At 44.0% G+C, this 22,371-nt stretch overlaps 1 protein-coding gene across 1 annotated transcript in view; it reads right to left on the bottom strand.

Annotated features, from left to right (window-relative positions):
- The window catches only part of MBD2 (methyl-CpG binding domain protein 2), a 106,792-nt gene that overhangs the window by 29,698 nt on the left and 54,723 nt on the right, over window positions 1-22,371 (bottom strand). Inside the window, exons 3-5 of the mRNA XM_077462997.1 lie at window positions 18,511-18,648; window positions 8,349-8,439; window positions 2,271-2,448 (exon numbers count right to left, since the gene is read on the bottom strand). Coding sequence (XP_077319123.1) covers window positions 2,271-2,448; window positions 8,349-8,439; window positions 18,511-18,648 — 407 coding nt within the window. The remainder of the gene's footprint in view (window positions 1-2,270; window positions 2,449-8,348; window positions 8,440-18,510; window positions 18,649-22,371) is intronic.

The following is a 22,371-nucleotide window of genomic DNA, read 5'->3' as shown; positions in this document are numbered from 1 at the left end:
ATATTATTTCATTTGGAGATTCGGATACATCTGAATCTCCAAATAACCAAAAGTTTGTCCGAATTTGTATTCGGACCAAAACCGATTGCACGTCTAATCTGAAGCTGTGGGTCAGACACAACTCAATGCTACTGGACAACTGTGGGATGAACTGGAACACCAACTGGGAGGCAGATCTTTTACCAACATCGACAATATTGTCAGGATCAACCCAACTGACTGAGAGTTGGTTCTGCCTTACAGCTGAGCGCCAAGGCCAGCGGCACCCACAGCCTCCTTAGCCTGGCACACCATTGAGAATTGGGGAGCAGAGAGCAGTGACTGAGCAACCTGAGAGCGGAGTTATCAGTGGTCATATTCTATATACAGACACACTGCTCAGCCATAACATTATGACCAGTAAAGTGAATAACACTGATTATCTTGTGACACTGCCACCTGAAAGAGGGTGTGATTTAACAGATACCAAGTAAACATGTTGTCCCTAAAGGTAACGTATTGAAAATAGAAAAAAATAAATAAATAAATGGGCAAGCATAAGGATTTGGGAGACTTGGACAAGAGCCAAATTGTAATGGCTAGACGAGTGGGTCAGAGCAATTCCAAAACTGCAGCTCTTATGAGATGTTTCCAGTCTGCAGTGGTCAGGACCGACCAAAAGCGGTCCAAGGAAAGAAAACTGGCAACAGGGTCACCTGGGTGGCTTATTGATGAACGTGGGGAGCGAAGACTGACCTGTGTAGTCCGATCCAACAGAAGAGCTACTGGAGCTCAAAATGCTTAAAAAATGAATGCTGGTTCTGATAGCAAGGTGTAAGAACACAGTGCATCAGTTTGTTGCAAATGGGGAAAGTAGATGAACTACAGACCGGTAAGTGTGTCCACAGCTAAGAGTCTACAATGGGCATGTGGACATCAGAACTGGACTGCGGAGCAAAGGAAGAAAAAGTGACCTGGTCCGATGAATCACGATTTTCCTTTTACGTCATGGATGTCCAGGTGCGTGTGCATCATTCACCTGGATAGAGAAGATACTAGGATACACTATGGGAAATAGGCAAGCTGGTGGATGCAGTGTGATGCTTTGTCTAGTGGGGTCCATGCCTTGACGAATCAGGGCTGTTTTGACAGCAAAAGGGGGGCCTACTCAATATTAGGTAGGTGGTCATAATGTTATGGTAAACATGCTATAATGTTTTATCTGATTGATACTAGATAGATTTAATGATAGACAGGGTGTCCTACGCGTGTGGATGTTGCTGTGTTATGTGAAAACTGTTTAGTTTTTGACATTTTAGAATGGGGTGTCTTGGGATTGTGTAGAATTTTAAAGGGTGCCTTGGCTGAAAAAAAGGTTGAGAAACACTGAATTAGATAGAATAGAATATAGACAGACAAGACAGGGATGGAGGCAGAGAAAAACGGGGATAGACAGACAGACAGACAAGAGGGGGATAGACAGACAGACCGACAAGACGGGGATAGACAGACAGACCGACAAGACGGGGATAGACAGACAGACCGACAAGACGGGGATAGACAGACAGACCGACAAGACGGGGATAGACAGACAGACCGACAAGACGGGGATAGACAGACCGACAAGAGGGGGATAGGCAGCCCGACAAGAGGGGGATAGATAGACAGACAGACAGACGGGGATAGATAGACAGACAGACAGACAAGACGGGGATAGATAGACAGACAGACAGACAAGACGTGATGGATAGATAGAGAGAGAGACGGACCAAAAGTGATATTTTAGGAGGACATGGTAGGTTGTGGTGTAATGTTTGACTAGGATACTCCAACAGTGAGATCTCTCTGCCATAACTCCCACCTCTGTTCCTGGCCACTTGAATGTTTTGACTGTTTCCGATCATCGCTGGCTGTTCCAGCTCCTTCTATTGATCACCATACCCTAAATAAAAAAAAAAACATCCAGCAGGGGGAGTGAGACCTCCTCATAATAGGCATCGCAGGTGTGCAGACCTGGGAACTCAGCACAGACGTCTCAGATCCTGAGACCTTGAAGGAACTGTCGGGAGGTTTAGGTTTCCAGCATCTACCATAAAGTTACATATCACTTTTGGAAGGACTGATTCTCCAATCTGTTTCCTTCTGCCTTGAAATTCACTTCAGAACCTTGAAACAGTAGAAACCACTAAACACCTTTGGTGAGATTTCATAGGCAAGCCAGGTTTATACCAGTGAAAGGGAAGGGAAGGCCACCGGTACAAAGCTCACTCTCCTCTCCAGTCTACACTCACCTGATGTCCTCATCTGTCACCATAAAGGCTTTGCAGAGCGGCTGCGACGTGTTTAGCCATACGGACGGGTTTTTCTCCACGGCGGCAGACAGCTGTCCGGTGATCGGGGCAGAGCTGGTGTGCAGTGCGCTGGCAATAGCTGCGAGTAATGTGTCCTGATTATTTCCAGGGCCAACACCTGCAAGGGGTTAAAAAATATATATATTCAGTGGCTACACAAGGCAAAATTGCATGGATGTAGTTCAACTTTTTATTTTATTTTAGCATGTTTAAAAAAATAAAATAAAATAAAAAAGGAAGGAAGATTCTGACCGGCTGCCATGGGCCTTAAAGCCTGAGCGTAGCCAAAATCTGAAAAATCAGCACAAGGGACATAACTTATACTCAGTAGGAGGTGTCCCTTGTGTTGATCTTGCTTCTGTTAGTAGTAATAGACCTTCATGCTACAACCCAACCTTCCTTAGTAATGTCATAGTGCGGCAGGGCTAAATGTGATACTAAAGTCTTGTTTTTTTCATAAAAACAAAAGAACAAACAAACATGTAATGCTTAGCCGCTCTGTTTTAGTGGGATTTGCACAGAGCAGCACGGATCCTCTTCTCAGGTCCCTCTTCTGTGATCCCGGCTCATCCCTCCTGTCCAGTGCCCCCACAGAAAGAAGCTTACTATGGGGGCACCCGAGCTGAGTCACAGCTCCGTGTGTCCATTCAGACATGGAGCCCCAACTCGGCCCCGCCCCCTCTCTCCCCTGATTGAGTAGCTGATTTTGATTGACAGCAGTGGAAGCCAATGGCACCGCTGCTGTGTCTCAGCCAATCAGGAAGGAGAATCTCGGACAGCTGAGACATTCCTGCACATTGCTGTACAGAAAGGGACCTCAGGAAAATGTTAGGGGGCTGCCGCACCCAGAAGGCTTTTTATCCTAATGCATAGAATGCAGCAAGATAAAAAAAAACCTTCTGCCTTTACAACCCCAATAAAACAATTAAAAGGACAATCACAGGTTCTCCCCATGAGAGCTCGACTGTGCCCACCCAGATCCAGCATTCATAGAAGCCGTACTACAGCTTCAAAGGATGAAACATGATCTACAGTGCCTTGAAAAAGTATTCATACCCATTGAAATGTTCCACATTTTGTCATGTTACAACCAAAAACGTAAATATTTTATTGGGATTTTTTTTTTGATAGACCAACACAAAATAGCACATAATTGTGAAGTAGAAGGAAAATATTTTTTTTAAAAATGTAGAAAACCATCTGAAAAGTGTGGCGGGCATTTGCATTCAGCCCCCTTTACTCCGATACCCCTAACTGAAATCTCGTGGAACCAATTGCCTTCAGAAGTCACCTAATTGGTAAATAGAGTCCACTCATGTGTAATATAATATAATCGCAGTATAAATACAGCTGTTCTGTGAAGCCCTCAGAGGTTTAATAGAGAACCTTAGTGAACAAACAGCATCATGAAGGCCAAGGAAAACACCAGACAGGTCAGGGATAAAGTTGTGGAGAAGTTTAAAGCAGGGTTAGGTTATAAAAAAAAAAAAAATATCCCAAGCTTTGAAAATCTCACGGAGGACTGTTCAATCCATCATCCGAAAATAGAAATAGAATGGACCAACTACAAACTTACAAAGACATGGCCGTCCACCTAAACTGACAGGCTGGGCAAATCTGACCTTTATGGAAGAGTGGGAAGAAGAAAGCCATAAGAAGTCCTGTTTGCAGTTTGTGAGAAGCCATGTGGGGGACACAGCAAACATGTGGAAGAAGGTGCTCTGCTCAGATGAGACCCAAAATTGAACTTTCTGTCTCAAAAGCAAAACATTATGTGTGATGGAAAACGAACACTGCACATCACTCTGAACACACCACTATCCCCACCATGAAACATTACTGGGGCGGAGGTTCACCTTCCAGCAGGACAACGACCCTAAACATACAGCCAGAGCTACAATGGAATGGTTTAGATCAAAGCATATTCATGTGTTAGAATGACCCAGTCAAAGTCCAGACCTAAATCCAATTGAGAATCTGTGGCAACACTTGAAAATTGCTGATCACAGACGCTCTCCATCCAATCTGACAGAGCTTGACACGACAGAGGAGAATTACTACTAACAGAAGAGGAATCAGCACAAGAACACATTCTACTCACTGTAACTTAAGTCCCTTGTGCTGATTTTTTATTTTGGCTACACTAAGAGTCCTTTCACACTGTGCCGCCTAGGGCGTCGGCGGTAAAGCGGCGCTATTTTTAGTGTGGCTTTAAACCCCCTTTCCCACTGGAGGCGTTTTTCAGGCGCTACAGCGTTAAAAAAAAAAAAAATCATCGCATCCATAGCGCCTGAAAAAAGCGGCTTCATTCACTCCAGTGTGAAAGCCAGAGGGCTGTTAGTGTAGCTGATGGCTTTCACACTAGAGCGGCCCTAGGCGGCACAGTGTGAAAGGGCTCTTACCGTTCTTTTAGCGGTGCTATTCAGCCGCTAGTGGGGGGTTTTAACCTCCGCTAGCGCCTGAAAAGGGGTTAAATCTGCCCGCAAAATGCAGCCGCAGCGGCGTTTTGCCAGTGGTATAGCAGCGCTGCCCCATTGATTTCAATGGGGAGGAGCAGTGGGTTGACCTTCACCAAAGAAGCTGCTGGCAGGACTTTGACGCTCTGACAGCGCAGTGAATGGAGCCGCTTTTTTCAGGCGCTATTTTTTTAGCGCTGTAGCTCCTGAAAAATGCCTCCGGTGTGAAAGGGGTCTTAGGCTTTAAAAGGAGACAGAAAGCCATCTGCATTATTTACTAGACTAAAGAATGAGAGCAGTGGTGTATTACAAAATGGCACAATGGACAGCTGGCCGGGACCCCAAACTCCAGCCCCCCCAGCTCAGTTTATCTTCTGCCAATCTCAGTGGCAGGAGACCTGATTTTTCTCTTCTGCACTGACATACAACTTGCAGGTCTTGTCCCTCTCCTGTGACTGGACAGTAAAAAGAGAAAGAGCTGACTGATGAGGTCATCTCTCTGTCACTTTGCTTTCCTCTCCTATCAGCATGCTTCTTGTGCTGCAGCACAACAGATTGGCTACTTGTGCTGATTCTCCCTCCTCTATTCTGAGCTTTGCTAGATCCCGATACCATGTAAAAAGGAAAAAAAAAAAAAAAAAAATCGAGAATCCACGCTGCTTGCAATTATAAAAAATAAAATCTAACACTATAATAAAAAAAATATCTGGAGTTTGCCTCCAGGGCAATATCACATATTAAGGTAACCTGCGTGTTATTAGGGCGATAAAAAGAAATCCGCAGCAAAGCAAAAAACACAGAGCAGACACAACAGCGTGAAGATCCCATGGGTACCGCAGTAATGATCTCCCTTTATAGACACATAATTAAGACTACAGAGAAAACACATCTGACTCCACATTTGCATTGAGTTGCAGTAACAGTCAGAGAGGGATCATTAACACATCTCCGCCATAAAAGACTTCTCTCCTTCCATGCAGATGTTTTTCTTTTTAACCGGTTCAGCACCTTAAGCATACAAGGTGCTCCAAAAATGAAGATCTTGTGTGTTCTTGTTCTATGTCTGCTCTGCTGAAGACGGCATGACCTACCTAAACTTTGCCAACCAGGTCTCAATATACGCTCACCGTTCACTTTATTAGGTACACCTGTTCAATTGCTCGGTAACACAAATTGCTAATCATCCAATCACATGGCAGCAACTCAATGCATTTAGGCATCTAGACGTGGTGAAGATGACTTGAAGTTCAAACTGAGCATCAGAATGGGGAAGTAAGGGGATTTAAGTGACTTTGAACGTGGCATGGTTGTTGGTGCCAGACGGGCTGGTATGAGCATTTCAAAAACTGCTGGTCTACTGGGATTTTCACACACACCATCTATTGGGTTTACAGGGAATGGTCCAAAAAAAAAGAAAAAAAAAGAAGAGAAACTATCCAGTGAGCGGAAGTTATGTGGAGGACAATGCCTTGTTGAGGTCAGAGTAGAATGGGCAGACTGGTTTGAGATGATAGAAAGACAACAGTAGCTCAAATAACCACTCGTTACAACCAAGGTATGCAGAATACCACCTCTGGACACACAACACCTCGAACCTTGAAGCAGATGGGCTACAGCAGTAGAAGACCACACCAGGTGCCACTCCTGTCAGCTAAAAACAGGAAACTGAGGCTACAATTCACACAGGCTCAGCAAAATTAGACAATAGATGAGATTTAAAAAAAATGTTGCCTGGTCTGATCAGTCTTGATTTCAGCTGCAACATTCAGATGGTAGGGTCATAATTTGGTGTAAACAACATGAAAGCATGGATCCATCCTGTCTTGTATCAATGGTTCAGGATGGTGGTGGTGTAATGATGTGGGGGAAATTTTCTTGGCACGCTTTGGGCCACTTAGCACCAACTGAACATCATTTAAACACCACAACCTATTGTTGCTGACCATGTCCATCCCTTTATGACTCTAGTGTCCCCATCTTCTGATGGCTCCTTCCAGCAGGATAATGCCCCATGTCACAAAGCTCCAATCATCTCACCACTGGACAAAGAGGTCACTGTCCTCCAATGGTCTCCACACTCACCACATCTCATCCAATAGAGCTTGGAAATCTCACTGTATTGGTTTGGCTGTGCAGAGTAAAGGCTTTCCTGAAAGGAGATACCTACACTATATTCAGGTGATTCCGCTGAAGAGTACGGGAAATACTTCAGCAGATCTTAGACCGTCGTGTTCTCCAACCTTGTGGTGACAGTCAGGTGAAGGCCGTTCCAGCCTCACTGTGCCCCTGTGTACAAAGAAGGCAGCTCTATAAAAGACATGGTTTGTGGAGTTATGTGAGCAAGTCGAGTTCTGACCTCAACTCTATTAAACACCTTCTGGCAGAGCGGTAACCATAACCTTCAGGGCCCCAATGCAAGAAACCATAAAAAAGACCCCCCGACCCTCGGCTGCCCCCACCCCGCTGGGGGACCACCAGGCTCTGGTCGCAAGTGCAATCTTTGCGACCCTGGTAGTTCTGCCACTGGTATCAGTTTTTTTATAATTTTTTTACCATTGTATTCCATCATTTTATTTGTTATTATGTTTTACTTTTTTTGGGGATTTTTATTTTTTTATTACTTTTTTTTTTTTTTAGGAGCCCCATTGGAGGGCTTTGGTGAGATATCAGGGGTCTAAACAGACCTCTGATGTTCCACCTTTGAGACAGAGAAAGGAAAGCAAGGACACAGACAGAATGAAGGGACAGGACTAGCTCTGTACAGAGCTTCTCATTCATTCACAAACTGAAACATCCTAAACACAGTTTACTAGGTCTCAGTTATGAACGAACAGTCAGTAATTGGTTTTTATCAAGACAAGGAAGGGACCAGTAAATGTCACATTTACCGGCCCCTTCCCCGCTCACTGTCCTAAAAGCATTCCCCTGCAGCTCTGCCAGGTTCCCCCATCCTGCCGGCTGCTGCGGGAGAATGCTTTCAGGATGGAGAGTGGGGAAGAAGTGGGTAAATGAAGCAGACAGCGGGAGGGGGGAACTCGGCAGAGCTGCAGGGGATTGGGTGGGATGGGGGGGGATGGCCAGGAGAGAGCACAGGAGCACAATCGCAGCAGGTGATAGATAGGAGAGGAGTGGGTAGCATGTAGGAGGAACCGATCGCCCCCATTTTCCTCCTGCAGCTGTTGAAAGGCATACTAGCGGGTTATGACAGGTATATCTGTAAAGTGGATCCCTCCCACACAGCGCTCTCGCGGGTTTCCGGCACTGCCATCTTCAATTTCTTCCCGGTTCATGGGCTCTAGCTGTATGAATGGCCGGGGGCCGCAGTGATGTCACTTCCACGGCCTGAGGCTGCTTTTACTCAAGTGACTGTTGGGCATGTTGGTGTGCCGCATTCAGGACATCTTTTTTGCTGGACCTTGTTTTTTCCTTTGTCACATTTCAATGACTTTACATGCTAAATGGTTAATAATAAATTGATGCAGATAATGTCAACATGTCATTTTGCTCAATAACAGAAATCCTTGTATAGATCACTTAAAGACTCTGCTTTCAGGACTCCTACCTTGCAGGCCTTTCGGTAGTTCCATGGGGTATATGATTTGTTCCGTGACATCCGACGCATTAAGTCCTTCTAGCCTTTTTTCCCAGAAGAGCTGAAACAACAATAAACACAGCCGGAAAATCAGTGCAAAAAAAAAAAAAAAAAATTATATTATAATATATATATATATATATATATATATATATATATATATATATATATATATATATATATATATATATATATATATATATATATATATATATATATATATATATATATATATATATATAAAATATGTTAAATGAAAGCAGAACTCTACACAAAAAAACTTACGGAGTTTTTTTTTTTTTTTTTTTTTTGTTCTAAGAATCATACTTACCTAGATTCTGCATCTGTCCCCCGACGCCTTTAACCACTTCAGCCCCGGAAGAATTTACCCCCTTCCTGACCAGAGCACTTTTTGCCATTCGGCACTGCGTCAGTTTAACTGACAATTGCGCGGTCGTGCGACATGGCTCTCAAACAAAATTGACGGCCTTTTTTTCCCCCCACAAATAGAGCTTTCTTTTGGTGGTATTTGATCACCTCTGCGGTTTTTATTTTTTGCACTATAAAAAAAAAAAAAAAAAGGAGCGACAATTTGAGAAAAAAAGCATTATTTTTTACTTTTTGCTATAATAAATATCCCCCAAAAACATATTAAAAAAAAACAATTTTTTTCCTCAGTTTAGACCAATATGTATTCTTCTACATATTTTTGGTAAAAAAAAACAAAAAGCGCAATAAGCGATTATTGATTAGTTTGTGCAAAAGTTATAGTATTTACAAAAATATTGAATAGTTATGGCATTTTTATAATTATTTTTTTTTAATGGAGGCGATCAGCGATTTTTATTGCGACTGCGACATTATGGCGGACACATCGGACATTTTTGGGACCACTGTCATTTATACAGCAATCAGTGCTATACAAATGCACTGATTCCTGTGTAAATGACACTGGCAGTGAAGGTGTTAACCACAAGGTGGCAGTGTAGGGGTTAAGTGTGTCCTAGGGGCGTGTTGCCAACTGTGGGAAGCGTGGCTGTGTTTTACACATCATTGATCTCTGCTCCAATCACAGGGAGCAGAGATCAGCGACACTGTTGCTAGGCAGAACGGGGAGATGCTTGTTTACTTTAGCATCTCCCCGTTCTTCCTCTCCGTGAGGCGATCGCAGGTATCCCCACGGCGATTGAGTCCGGGGGACCCGCGACCCAACTCTTGGAGCTTCCCGCAGGGCTCGCGCGCCCCTGCCACCTCTTAAAGGGCAACATACAGGTACACGATTCTGCCTGTACGTGCCCTTCTGCCGACGTATATCGGTGTGAGGCGGTCAGGAAGCGGTTAACACTGAGAACCAATGATCCAACACCATTGATCGCTCTGTTCTCACAGCTCTCTGGTCTGACCCCCCCTGAAGTGCCTGACTGTGGAGGGGGTGGGAGCGGCCAGCTCAGGCACCTTAGCAGCTTACTGAGAGGCTGAGCCGGTCCAGGCATGTGGGTGGATCCCGACTTCCATTGTCATGATCTTGCCCGAGTCTGGACCGGCTCTGTGACATCAGCAGACAGCGAACTTCAGCTTGCTCTCTGCTGAAAATGGGTCAAAGGAGTGCAGAACAAACTGTACTCCTGTGATCCACAGGAGAAGTACAGCCAAAACGAGCTTTGGGTGTAGTTCTCCTTTAAAAGCTTACTGCAGGTATAAGGAGCCATTTACAATGCAATGTGTAAGTCAGGTGCACATAACTGTACATGTATTGAAATGCATTTGTATGCTACGCTGCGTTTTAAAAAGCGCTTTATTATGCGTCATTATACTGCGGGAGGTCGGCTCGTGCCCTGCAAATTGCCACAGGCGTACGTCGGCACCTTTAAAGGGTGATAGCAGGCGTGCCCACTGCACAGCGGGGGACCCAATTGCTGCCGCAATCTCCACCGGCCACCCGCGATCGCGGGCACAAGAGCCAGAACGGGGATGTGTTTATGTAAACACACAAATCCCTGTACTGACAGGAGAGGAGAGACAGATCTGCTCTTCCTACAAATCAGGAACAGCGATCTGTCTTCTCCTCTAGTCAGTCCCCCCCCCCCCCCCCCCAGTTAGATACACACACAAGGGAACATATTTAACCTCCATGATCGCCCCCTAGTTTTCACCCCTTCCTTGCCAGTGACATTTACACAGTAATCAGTGCATTTTTATAGCAACGATCGCTGTATGAATGTCAATGGTCCCAAAAAAAGTGTCAAGTGTCCGCCGAAATGTCGCAGTCCTGCTAAAAATCGCAGATCACCATTACTATTTAAAAAAAAAAAAAAAAAAAAAGACAAATCTATCCCCTATTTTGTATACGCTATAAAACTTTTATGCAAACCGATCAATATACGCTTATTACGATTTTTTTTACCAAAAGTATGTAGAATATAGATCGGCCTAAACTGATACATTTTTTACTTTTTTTTGGTTATTATAGCAAAAAGTACAAAATATTTTTTATTTTATTTTTTTTCAAAATTGTCACACTTTTTTTTGTTTTAGCACAAAAAATAAAAACTGCAGAGCTGATCAAATACCACCAAAAGAAAGCTCTATTTGTGAAAAAAAAAAAAAAAAAAAAAAAGATGTCATAATTTGTTTGGGTAAAACTTTGTACGTCCACGCAATTGTCAGTTAAGGTGACTCAGTGCTGCATCGCAAAAAATGGCCTGGTCATTAAGGGGGAAAATCTACCTGGGCTGAACTGGTTAAAGTGGATATAACCCCCTTACATATACCCAGTTAAGCGACTGGCCTCAGGTGATACACAAATCCTCCTTCATACGTTGCATCTGTTTATCTGCAGCCCCCTATCCTCTACAGCTGTTTAAAGTCCATCACTTGCACGGTACTAGATACACGAGTCAACACTTACTCCCAGGTAGGGGGTCAAGTGCCAGCTGTGCTGTAAATAGACAGAGCAGATGCCGATCAGCGAGTGCCGACCAATGGATGTCCACCAGCACACGCCAATTGTCAGGAAGACACATAGAACAGGGCTCTACCAATGTAAATAAGGCAGAGCTCTGTCCTGTCAGCAGGGGAATTAATGGATTTTCTGTATCTGCAAAAGCAAGGAATACAATCCATTAGAACTGAACAACTGATAGTTAAAGAATCAAGATGCTACCCCCCCCCCCCCCCCCCCCTCACGACCTTAAAACAGCATTTCCTGGATTCAGTGCAGAGAGTTCTCTGCTCAAAGCCGACAACCAAAAAAAAAAAAAACAACAACAGGCAGCCTGTCAAGTTTATCAAAACCTCACTTAGGCCTCTTTCACACCGACGTCCCGTTCAGGCCCGCCTGTCAGTTTTTTAGGCGGACCTGAACGGGTGCTCCATAGAGGTCTATGGAGCGTCGGATGTCAGCGGTGACATGTCCGCTGACATCCGACCCGCTCCGATCCGAAAAAGTGTAACGGAGGAAAAAGCTATTTTTCCATCCGTCTGCGGATCGGATCGGATGACGACGGGCACTGCGGTCCGTCGTCATCCGATCTCCCATAGGGGAGAGCGGCGCTGTGACAGGTCCGTCCCTGCGCAGTGTGCAGAGACGGAGCTGTCATCTCCCTGCTCAGCGGGGATCGGCGGAGTGATCCCCGCTGAGCAAACGGACATCCACGGGGCGGATCAGAACTGATCCGCCCCGTGTGAAAGGACCCTTAGGTAGAGAAATATTGTGAAATGTTGTTCTTTTAGATCAAAAGGAATGTAACTGAGGTCAGTTTCAAACTAAACCTTTTTCTGACTCTTATGCTTAGTTAAAATCTCTCTCTCTCTCTCTCTCTCTCTCTCTCCCTCTCTCCCTATCTCTCTCCCTCTCTCCCTATCTCTCTCTCTCTCTCCCTATCTCTCTCTCTCTCTCCCTATCTCTCTCTCTATCTCTCTCTCTATCTCTCTCTCTATCTCTCTCTCTATCTCTCTCTCTATCTCTCTCTCTATCTCTCTCTCTATCTCTCTCTCTATCTCTCTATAACCCTATATATAGAGACCCTAGAGAATAAAATGGCAGTAGTTGCAATATTTTATGTCACACTGCATTGGTGCAGCGATCTTTCAAGCGCAATTTTTTGGGGAAAAAAAATACACTTTAATGAATTTAAAAAAAAATAAACAGTAAAGTTAGCCCAATTTTTATAAATATATCCCATAGTTTGTAGACGCTATAAATTTTGCACATACCAATCAATATACACTTATTGGGATTTTTTTTTTGTTTTTACTAAAAATATGTAGCAGAATACATATTGACCTAAATTTATGGAAAAAAAAACAGGTGATCAAACACCACCAAAAGAAAGCTCTTTTTCTTTTTTTTTAACAAAGAGCTTTCTTTTGGTGGCATTTGATCAGCTCTGTTTTTTTTTTTGTTTTTTTTTTTATAATTATTATTTATGGACAGTGTGAAACACAGCGCAATTGTCAGCCATATCGTAAAAAATGGCCTGGTCATGAAGGGGGTTAAAATCTTCCAGAGGCCAAGTGGTTAACTTTCAATTTTGAAAAAAAAAAAAACGCAGACCTCGGGAGTATGCTGTGGGCAGACAGTGTGATCAAAGTGAAGTTGCAGTTTAAGGCGCTCTTCCTTCCTGCACAGTACCAGTAACACTGAGCTGGCGGTGAACTTCCCATTTCCAGCTAATCAGCTGATCTGCAGCTGTGGCAGGACTACCAGTCGGGGCCTGTCCTGCCGCACTGCGTGGCACTGACCTTAGGCCCTTCCTATAGCACCTCGTCATGAGAGTGAAGGAAGAGCCCAGGAATCCCAGGACTTCTATGACACACACATTCCAAAACTCCGACTTGCTGGTTAACACTCCACACCCCGGACACCACCATACAACATGCAAACCTTTTACTTTGGTTGTTTCCTGTCCTGTCCTGTTAACCACTTTAAGACTGAGCCTCTTTTTTAGATGTGGTGTTTACAAATCAAAACAGTTTTTTTTGCTAGAAAATTACATAGAACCCGCCAAACATTTTTTTTTCAAACACCCTAAAATGGCGGTCGTAGCAATACTTTCTGTCACACCGTATTTGCACAGCGGTCTTACAAGAGCACTTTTTTTTTTTATATATATTTTTGGAATTAAAAATTAGTCTTTTTTTTTTATATTGTGAAAGATAATGTTACACCAAGTAAATTGATACCCAACATGTCACGCTTCAAAATTGCGCCCGCTCGTGGAATGGCGACAAACTTTTACCCTTAAAAATCTCCATAGGCGACATTTTAAAAAAATCTACCGGGTGCATGTTTTGTCCGACAGAGGAGGTCTAGGGCTAGAATGATTGTTCTCGCTCTACCGATCGTGGCGATACCTCACATGTGTGGTTTGAAGACTGTTTTCATATGCGGGCACTACTCACGTATGCATTCGCTTCTGCACACGAGCTCGGCGGGATGGGGCACATTTAAAAAAAAAAAAAAAATCGTATTATTTTTCTTTTTACTTTTTCTTTTTACAACGTTTAAAAAAAAAATCTGTTACTTTTATTCCTATTACAAGGAATGTAAACATCCCTTGTAATAGAAAAAAGCATGACAGGTCCACTTAAATGTGAGATCTGGGGTCAAAAAGACCAAAGATCTCATATTTATGCTGATTCTGCAATAATTAAAAAAAAAAATTGTCATTTAAAAAAAAAAAAAAAAAAAGCCCCTTTAAGAGCTATGGGCGGAAGTGACGTTATGACGTCGCTTCCACCCTGCAGTGTCATGGAGACGAGTCGGGGCCATCTTCCCCTCACTCATCTCCATGTCAGCCCAGAGGACAGACGCGATCTCCTCCAGGGCACCGGATCGTGACAGGAGGGGGGCCCTCTCCCCTGCCATAGATAAAAGTGATTTTGCGGCGAAACTGCCGCAGAGACCACTTTAATCTTGTACCGGATCGCCGGCCGAACATGGGGATACTGGGGTTATGGCAGCTAGGTGCTGCCATAACAATGGTATCCGTCCCCAAAGCAGGGACATACATCGGCGTGTGCCAGTCTGGAGGTGGTTAAGGCGGCCATACACAACTAGATATTCTTTCCTTCCGTTCACATCCCGGGATACACTTACAGTGAGGGGAAAATAGCATTTGATCCCCTGCTGATTTTGTACATTTGCCCACCAACAAAGAGATGATCAGACTAGAATTTTAAAGAGGAAGTAATCCCCCCGATGTGTTTTACTTCTTCTTTTGCTCCCCACAAGGCCTGCAAATGAAAAGCATAACGGGCTAGTATGTATCACATATCAGCCTATTATACGACACTTGCCTGCAAACAAAACCCGCACTGTCCCCTGAGCAGGCCACGTCCATCTTCGTCCCTCTTCCTTCCGGGACCACGGACTCCGGCTCTGTGACTGGTGGGAGTCATGTGATGTCCCTCCTGCAGATGTGTGCAGGAGCAGTCAGTCACGGCACGCGCTGGGGGGAGAAACAACACGGTGATCCGTTTCTTCACAGCGCATGTGCCGATGACGGCATTGGCGCACTACAAGGGATATATCTCCTAAACGGCGCACAAGTTAACAAAAAGGGGTTTACAATCACTTTAATGGTAGGTTTATTTTAACGGTGAGAGACAGAGCAAAAATATCCTGAAAACGCTTTTCAAAAAAAGTTATAAATTGATTGGCATTTTAAATGAGTGAAATAAGTATTTGATCCCCTATCAATCAGCAAGATTTCTGGTTCCCAGATGTCTTCTATGCAAGCGGAGATTAGGAGCACACTATGGCTGGGTTCACACTGGTACAACAAACGCTCCGACGTTGGGAGCTCATGTCGCATGATGACGCGTGGAAGTCAATGTTTCCCTATGTGAGGCATCTTAACTGGTCCGACTCTGAAAATGCTTCCTGCACTTCTTTGGTTCGACTTCTGCCCATTGGAATTCATTGAAGTCGGATCAAAGTAGGATCCTTGTCTGACATCCGACATGGCGATTACAGCAGCAGTAAAAAGAACTGGGATTGTTTTGATTGGTCAATGAACAAGTTGGATCAAAGTAGTAACCTGTTCATTCAAGACGGATGGATGTAGGACCGATGCCGCAGAGAAAAGTAGGATGACAGTGGTATGACTGTCGTGTAGTATCAGTGTGAAGCCAGCCTGTGAGGCTGGCTTCACACTGGTACGACCAGGGCCAGGGCTACCCCTAGGTAAACTAGGCAGCCGCCTAGGGCGCACGGCCACTGGTGTTCCTACTCTCTTCTCTTGGCAGCAAGCAACCAAGTCTCAGAATCAACAGGCTGTCGCCACTCCATTCGCACATAGTGTCAGAGGCGCAGCGGTGGTGGCGGACTGTGTCTGTGTTCCAACTCCCGAATGAATGAAAGCAAGCAAACATTCATTGCTGGGCGCAGGTGGGGGCCTGCACCGATGGACGCAGGTGGGCCACATTCGATGGGCGCTTCATTAAAAAGGTGGGGTATACATGGGCAGGGCAAAGGGGGTGGAGTCAGGTGTGGAGCCAGGGGGCGGCAAAATGAGGTTTCACCTAGGGTGTCAAAAATCCTTGCACCAGCCCTGGGTACGACAAACGCTCCGACATTAGGAGCTCAAGTCGCATGAAGTGTGTAAATAAATGGTTATTAGATTAGAGCCGTCTTAACTGGTCTGACACAAGTCGGTGCGACTTTGAAAAGGTTCCTGCACTACTTTGGTCCAACTTTGATCCTACCTCAGCCCATGGAATGTCATTGAAGAAGTCAGATCAAAGTCGGATCATCATCTTAACTGATCCGACTTTGGCATGTGACTTGTGCTCTGATGACCTTGAAGGGAAACCCTGCAAAAAAAAAAAAAAAAACACACAACCCTCCTCCCCCCACGAACAATACCAGGCCACATGTCCTCAACATGGGGGGGAGTGTGGGTGCTTTTTTGGAGACAAGGGCCTCTTCCAGACAACCCTGGCCGGGAGTTGTGGGGGTCTGCGGATGGGGGGGCTTATCGAAATCTGCCCCCACCCTATGTGAAGGAGTATGGGGTACATTGGATCTCTCCACCTGCCTATAAAAGTGATCCCACTGGGACCACTTTTATCGTACGCCGAATTGCCTGCTGTACAAATAAAAAAATAATAATAGCTGCTGCCATAACAATGGTATATGATGTCAAAGTAATGAGGTATATAAACACACAGTGGGCGGCCCGGAAGAGGTAAATTAGTGCTTTACTCTTAAACCCCTTCAAAGGAGAACTACACTCCCTCAATTAACATTAACTATATTTATTCCTTATGCTGATAACATTATTAAATAGATCGGAAAGTACATTACTTGTTTTAAACTTTTTTTTTTTTCTTTTTACATTTCTTTAATTGTTTCCTGGTTTCTGGCCTAGCCCAAAATGATGTCATAAATCCCAGGAGTCTTCATGGGTAAGGAGAGGAGGGGCTTTCTTAGCCAAGACAACCTCCTGCCTGTACGCCTGAGCCAAGGGCAGATGGATTCCAAAAGAAATAAATGCTACGTGAATCATCTGCCCTTACTCAAGATGCTTGCAGCTAGAAATGCTAGAGAGGGGGGGGAGGTTGCAAAAGTGATTTCTCAACAAAATAAAAACATGGAAACATGGACGCATGGGGGAGTTTGCTTTGAATATTAACCAGTCCCCGTTTGACCAATAGCAGATTGGCAACCGGGCGCTTTCCCATCCTGACTGGATGTCATATGACGGGACACAGCTGATAAACCAGAGTACTGGCTCGCTGCCGGTACCATGTGACCGCGGTGTCTAATCACAGCAGGTCAGTTGTACACAATAGATGGCTTCCCTTTCAGGTCACCCATTGGGTTGCTAGCTGTGATTGGTCAACTTCATCACATAGTACAAACAGGGCCAACTGAGTCATCTGTTATCTTGACCCCAGAAGACGGCTGTAGTCGAAACGCGACGGATGGACCTCCCTGCATACATCGCTTTGTGCATCTTTACATGCTTTATCATGTTTTTCCAAATGTGAGTGTTCAATTTTTATTTATATTAAATACTACTTTTTAAAAAGTATTACGCTAGGTTAGCCTTTTTTATCTGCATGATTTAAAATACGTGGCACCAAGCTTTTGTCCTCCAATGGTGTTTTTGGCCTATATGCCACATCCCATCGATGGTCTGATGCTGACCTACTGAAGTGGACTCTGGACCCGCCATTTCCCATCGGGCTATCTAATCTATCAAGCTCTGTAGACTTGGGCGGTATAAGCCTTGCCAAGTAACTAAGATCTGGTAAGCCTCCTCCTATCTATGGTGGTGGTGGTTCTGAATATTTCTTCACTTTAAAGGTCACATGGGTGGTTGGATTGCCATATACATGTTTTGTGGAACCAAATATAAATATATGGACTTTATTTGTAATTTACACTTGCACTTTAATTATCACTCTAGATTTTGAACATTAATTTTTATTATTATCTTTTAAGTTTTTTTTTGCAATTTTAGCGCTGCATGTTTTTCTACATATTCACATTGTTGCTTTTTGTCTACAGATGTACCGGCTGCTAAGTTGCAGTTTCACAGTGCAGTATATTTTTCTTTTTGCTAGTAAGGGGATTGGTGCCAGTGGAAAAAGAATGGTGCCTCGCCGTTGGTGCCAGTCGAAAAAAAAAAAAAATGGTGCCTCATTGCCTTGTCGTTGGTGCCAGTGGGGGAAAAAAAAAAAAATCATGCCTTGTCATTGGTACCAGTAGAAAAAAATAAAAATGGTGCCTCATCATTGGTGCCAGTGGGAAAAAATAAATAAAAAATGGTGCAGTCGCTGTTGGTACCAGTGGAAAAAAAATAAAAATGGTGCCTCGTCATTGGTACCAGTGGGGAAAAAAAAAATGGTACCTAGTCATTGGATGCCAGTAGGAAAAAAAATAAAAAATTGGTGCCAGTGGGAAAAATAGGGTGCCTCATTAGTTGGAGGAATGGTGCCCCAAGGGCTGGATAAGGGCAACCAAAAGGCCACGTCTGGCTTTTGGGCAGCAGTTTGGCGAACCTTGGTATCTTCTAATTTTTTTCTATTTTTTTTTCCCAGGAAAGTGGAGTCTCCCCTTTAAACATTACAAATATTCTACTTAAAATGTCCCTGTGACACCCATCAGGGATCTGCTTACCTGGCGAGGTTGCTCGATAACCCGCTGGGGATCAGACTTGACTTTATTGTTGGGGTGATGGGTGATCTTGGTAACGGGTTGCTTGAAGATTGAAGCCGTCTGACGAATGGGTAGGGTTGTATTCAAGTCTGGTTTATTCTATGAAGATAAGGAAGTACAATAAATAATGACTATTGTCAATTATAATTGCAGACAGTATGAAAGTAGTAAGCTCTGTCTAATCATGAGATCCATTTCAGCCAAACCCTTTTCTTTTAGTATTTGTTGCATTGACAAGGGGATAGAACCTCTGTCAGGTTTTATGGTTTTCTATGTTTCCGCTGACCTATTATTGTCATGGAGTAAGTTATGGGAAAGCCAAAAATGTACCCCCGTCACCAAAACAAGAATGGAGAGGAAATCTGATCTGGTGACAACTTCCTGAGAGGGGATTACCCCTCACTTTTTCCTTTCACTTCCCATTGTGTCTCTGGCAAAGGAAGTAAAATCTTCCAAAAAGGGAAATAGACCACACACAAAAAAAAAGGATGTAAAAACGAGAGAAATAACCAGAACCCCCCCATACAGGAAAAACAGCGCAGACAGACAAATCTGCAATGCTGGCTTATTGTAGTCTGACAGCCAGCACCTGCATATGTCAGAATACCCGAACAGTGGCTGAATCTGATTGGATGCAATCGCGGTTAGGCTGAGAATTTTCTTCCAGGTCCTTAGCAAAAGTCAACTTTGCCATGCAGGGTGGTACCAACAGGGCTAATGGCAGAGCAAATATTGGACGATTTACTAGAACCCACCATGCCCACCACCTCCACCAGATCACCAGTTGATGCAAAAACAGCTCAGAGAAAGCTTCATTTTCCTATTTTCTTATTCCACTTTCTACAGAATCCATCAACGGAACTTGGTGACATCTTAAAACAGCAGACCAATGTAAAGCCTAAAGAGTATACATTAGCATATTTTCGTTAGTTTTTATCTTTCTACCCTCCTATCTGTTTCAATCAAGGAAGCTGCCATCTTGACCTCTGATCTTCAACTGCCATGATGCTGCACATGTGATCAGTTATGACCTCAGCCATTGGATGGCATGATAGTTTGGTTGAAAGCTCAAGCAAATGTGACAGTTAGCAAGCATTCCTGGGATTTTTTTAAACTGAAAAAATCGATGGGTTTATTTCCTCTTTCAGAACGTTTGATTTTCTGATCCTTAGCGGGTTCAAATTGACTGCAGTGATAAAAAAACGTGCAGAAACAGGATAGAATTTTTTTTTTCTCAAATGAAAGAATTTCTAAGGCCACTTTCACATAAAGGGTCCAATCTGATCCGCCTGATAGTTTTTCATCGGACCCTCCATTTCACCCCTGTGGGCCAACGGGTGTAAACAGACGTGTCCATTTGCACCCGCTTACCTCCAAACTGATCTGGTCCGCAAAAAAAAAAAAAAAAGGGGGGGGGGGGGTGGGGTCCATCCTCTTCCATCTAGGCCAGTGATGGCGAACCTTGGCACCCCAGATGTTTTGGAATTACATTTACCATGATGCTCAACTACACTGCAGAGTGCAGGAGCATCATGGGAAATGTAGTCGCAAAACATCTGGGGTGCCAAGGTTCGCCATCACTGGTCTAGACGGTTCTGAGTGCAGTTGGGTGTAAACAGACAACGGAGTCCGTTTTTCCCTGCCGGACCATAGAGTGGGCTCTGTCCATGTCCACACTGCAGAAACAGAGTGGGCACGGACCCGTCATCCACGCGCTCTGCTGAGATCACCATGGGATCACCAGACACATCCCCCCTGTGATCTAATCAGAGTCTGCCCCATGTGAAAGGGGCCTCACCATCCAGGTGGTTCTCATTCTGTAAAGCCCATTTACTCCTAAAATCGAATGTTAAAAGCAAATACATTTTGTAACTACTTTAGAATGGCAATCGCCAAGTCAAAAGTACTGAATGCTTTGTCCCAAAACCTACTAGTGTACATCCAGCTTAATGAGGATTTTTTTGGTGTGACAGATCACCACCGAAAGACTACAGAAACACCATGCGATTCAACTTCTCCAGCAACCACACAGAACTCCGTCTGGTAATGAGGGGTGGGGTGCATATATTAAAAAATAAATTAATTAAAAAATCACCCCCTAAAAACCCCCTAGGCAACCTGGGGCCCTCTCTAGCTGTTGTATAACTACATTTTCCATGAGGCTGGCAAGTACAATTACTCCCAGAGGCATGATGGGACTTGTAGTTGTGCAACAGCTGGAGGGCCCCAGGTTGCAATGCCTACCCCTGTTTTAAAAACTGTCAACAGATGGATTGAAATTTGTATAGCTCAACACGTACCAGCCTAATCTCGAACAATCCATGGCAATTCCTAATCGACACAAGTTGATCTAACGATCGACTTCTGCCGAACGGGACTGATGGAAAACTCAATCAGCTCTGATCAGTGTATCTGACAGTTGAGCCCTGTGCGCTATTGTATTGCCACAGCGGGGAGGATTCCTCCATCCACCTCGTTTGTGTGTATGGGAAATCCGTTCAAGGACCCCCCCCCCCCCCCCCCCATCAGCCGGATTCAAAAAATAAAACAAGTCAATGGCCAGCCTTAGGCCCTTTTCACACTTATGCGACTAGTCCTGCGACTTGGGACTGCAAAGTCGCATGACAAATAGTTTCCCATGAGTTCCAATGATAACCATTCATATATGTGCAACTTCAAGTCGTGCCGACTTCAAAATAGTCCCTGTACTAATTTGGTCCAACTTTCATGAGAGTTTACACAGGCATTTCTACGAAATCGTGTGCATGAAAGGCTAAGGCCCCTTCTACGAAGGCGGGTGCATGAAAGGCTAAGGCCCCTTTCAGACGGGGCGGATTCTGTCTTGATCAGCAGGGGATCAAATGGAGGCAGGCGGGTGTATGTACGGACACAAGTCTGTTCACCCCCACCTGGCCATAGAGGTGAATAGACCATCCAATCAAATCCGCCTGAAAAACTGACCCGATTGGAACGGCCGCATGAAAAGGGCCCCAAATAATCAGTCCTCAGACACAGAGGTATTTGTAGGCTGTCCTGGCCAGGTAACAGTCCGGTTTCCATAAAAACACAAACACGGCAGACGTCCTCTTCAGTTTGCCATAGATTCCCAGAGACTAGAGGTCGTCTGATTTTTTTAATTTTTTTTTTTTTAACTAATTGGCATTGCCCGATTGTGGTGCAAATTAGGCCGATTAAAACTTCAGGGCAACTTGCAAATGACTTCAGGCTGCTAAGTCTGAGAACATCGCTGATAAAAGAAGAAAAAAAAAGAGATACGTTTCTACTTATCAAAAGGACTGAACTCTGGTGTGTAGGAGATCTCAGTATGTATGTATGTATGTATGTATGTATGTATGTATGTATGTATGTATGTATGTATGTATGTATGTATGTATGTATGTATGTATGTATGTATGCACAATATATATACACACATACATATACACATACACACACACACACACATATACATACACACACATACATACATATACACACACACACACACACACACCATTTTGTTTTTAGCAGAGACCCTAGGGAATAAAATGGCGGTTGTTGTAATATTTTATGTGACACGGTATTCAAACGCAATTTTTTGGGAAAAAAAATACACTATAATGAAAAAAAAAAAAAAAAAAAAAAGAAAACAGTAAAGTTAGCCCATTTTTTTTGTCCAAAAGTTTTGATTACCTGTTTTGGTGTATTTAAAGAGGAGGGCCAGCTGAAGAAAAATTTTATTTTTTTTAAAGTCAGCAGCTACAAACATTGTAGCTGCTGACTTTTAATAAGCACACTTATCTATCCAGGGTGCCTGCGATG

Source organism: Lithobates pipiens, unplaced genomic scaffold (genome assembly GCF_037356315.1).
Source record: "Lithobates pipiens isolate NorthernLeopardFrog02 unplaced genomic scaffold, aLitPip1_a1.2 Scaffold_3, whole genome shotgun sequence".
NCBI lineage: Eukaryota > Metazoa > Chordata > Amphibia > Anura > Ranidae > Lithobates > Lithobates pipiens.
This window is presented reverse-complemented; position numbering and strand designations above follow the sequence as displayed.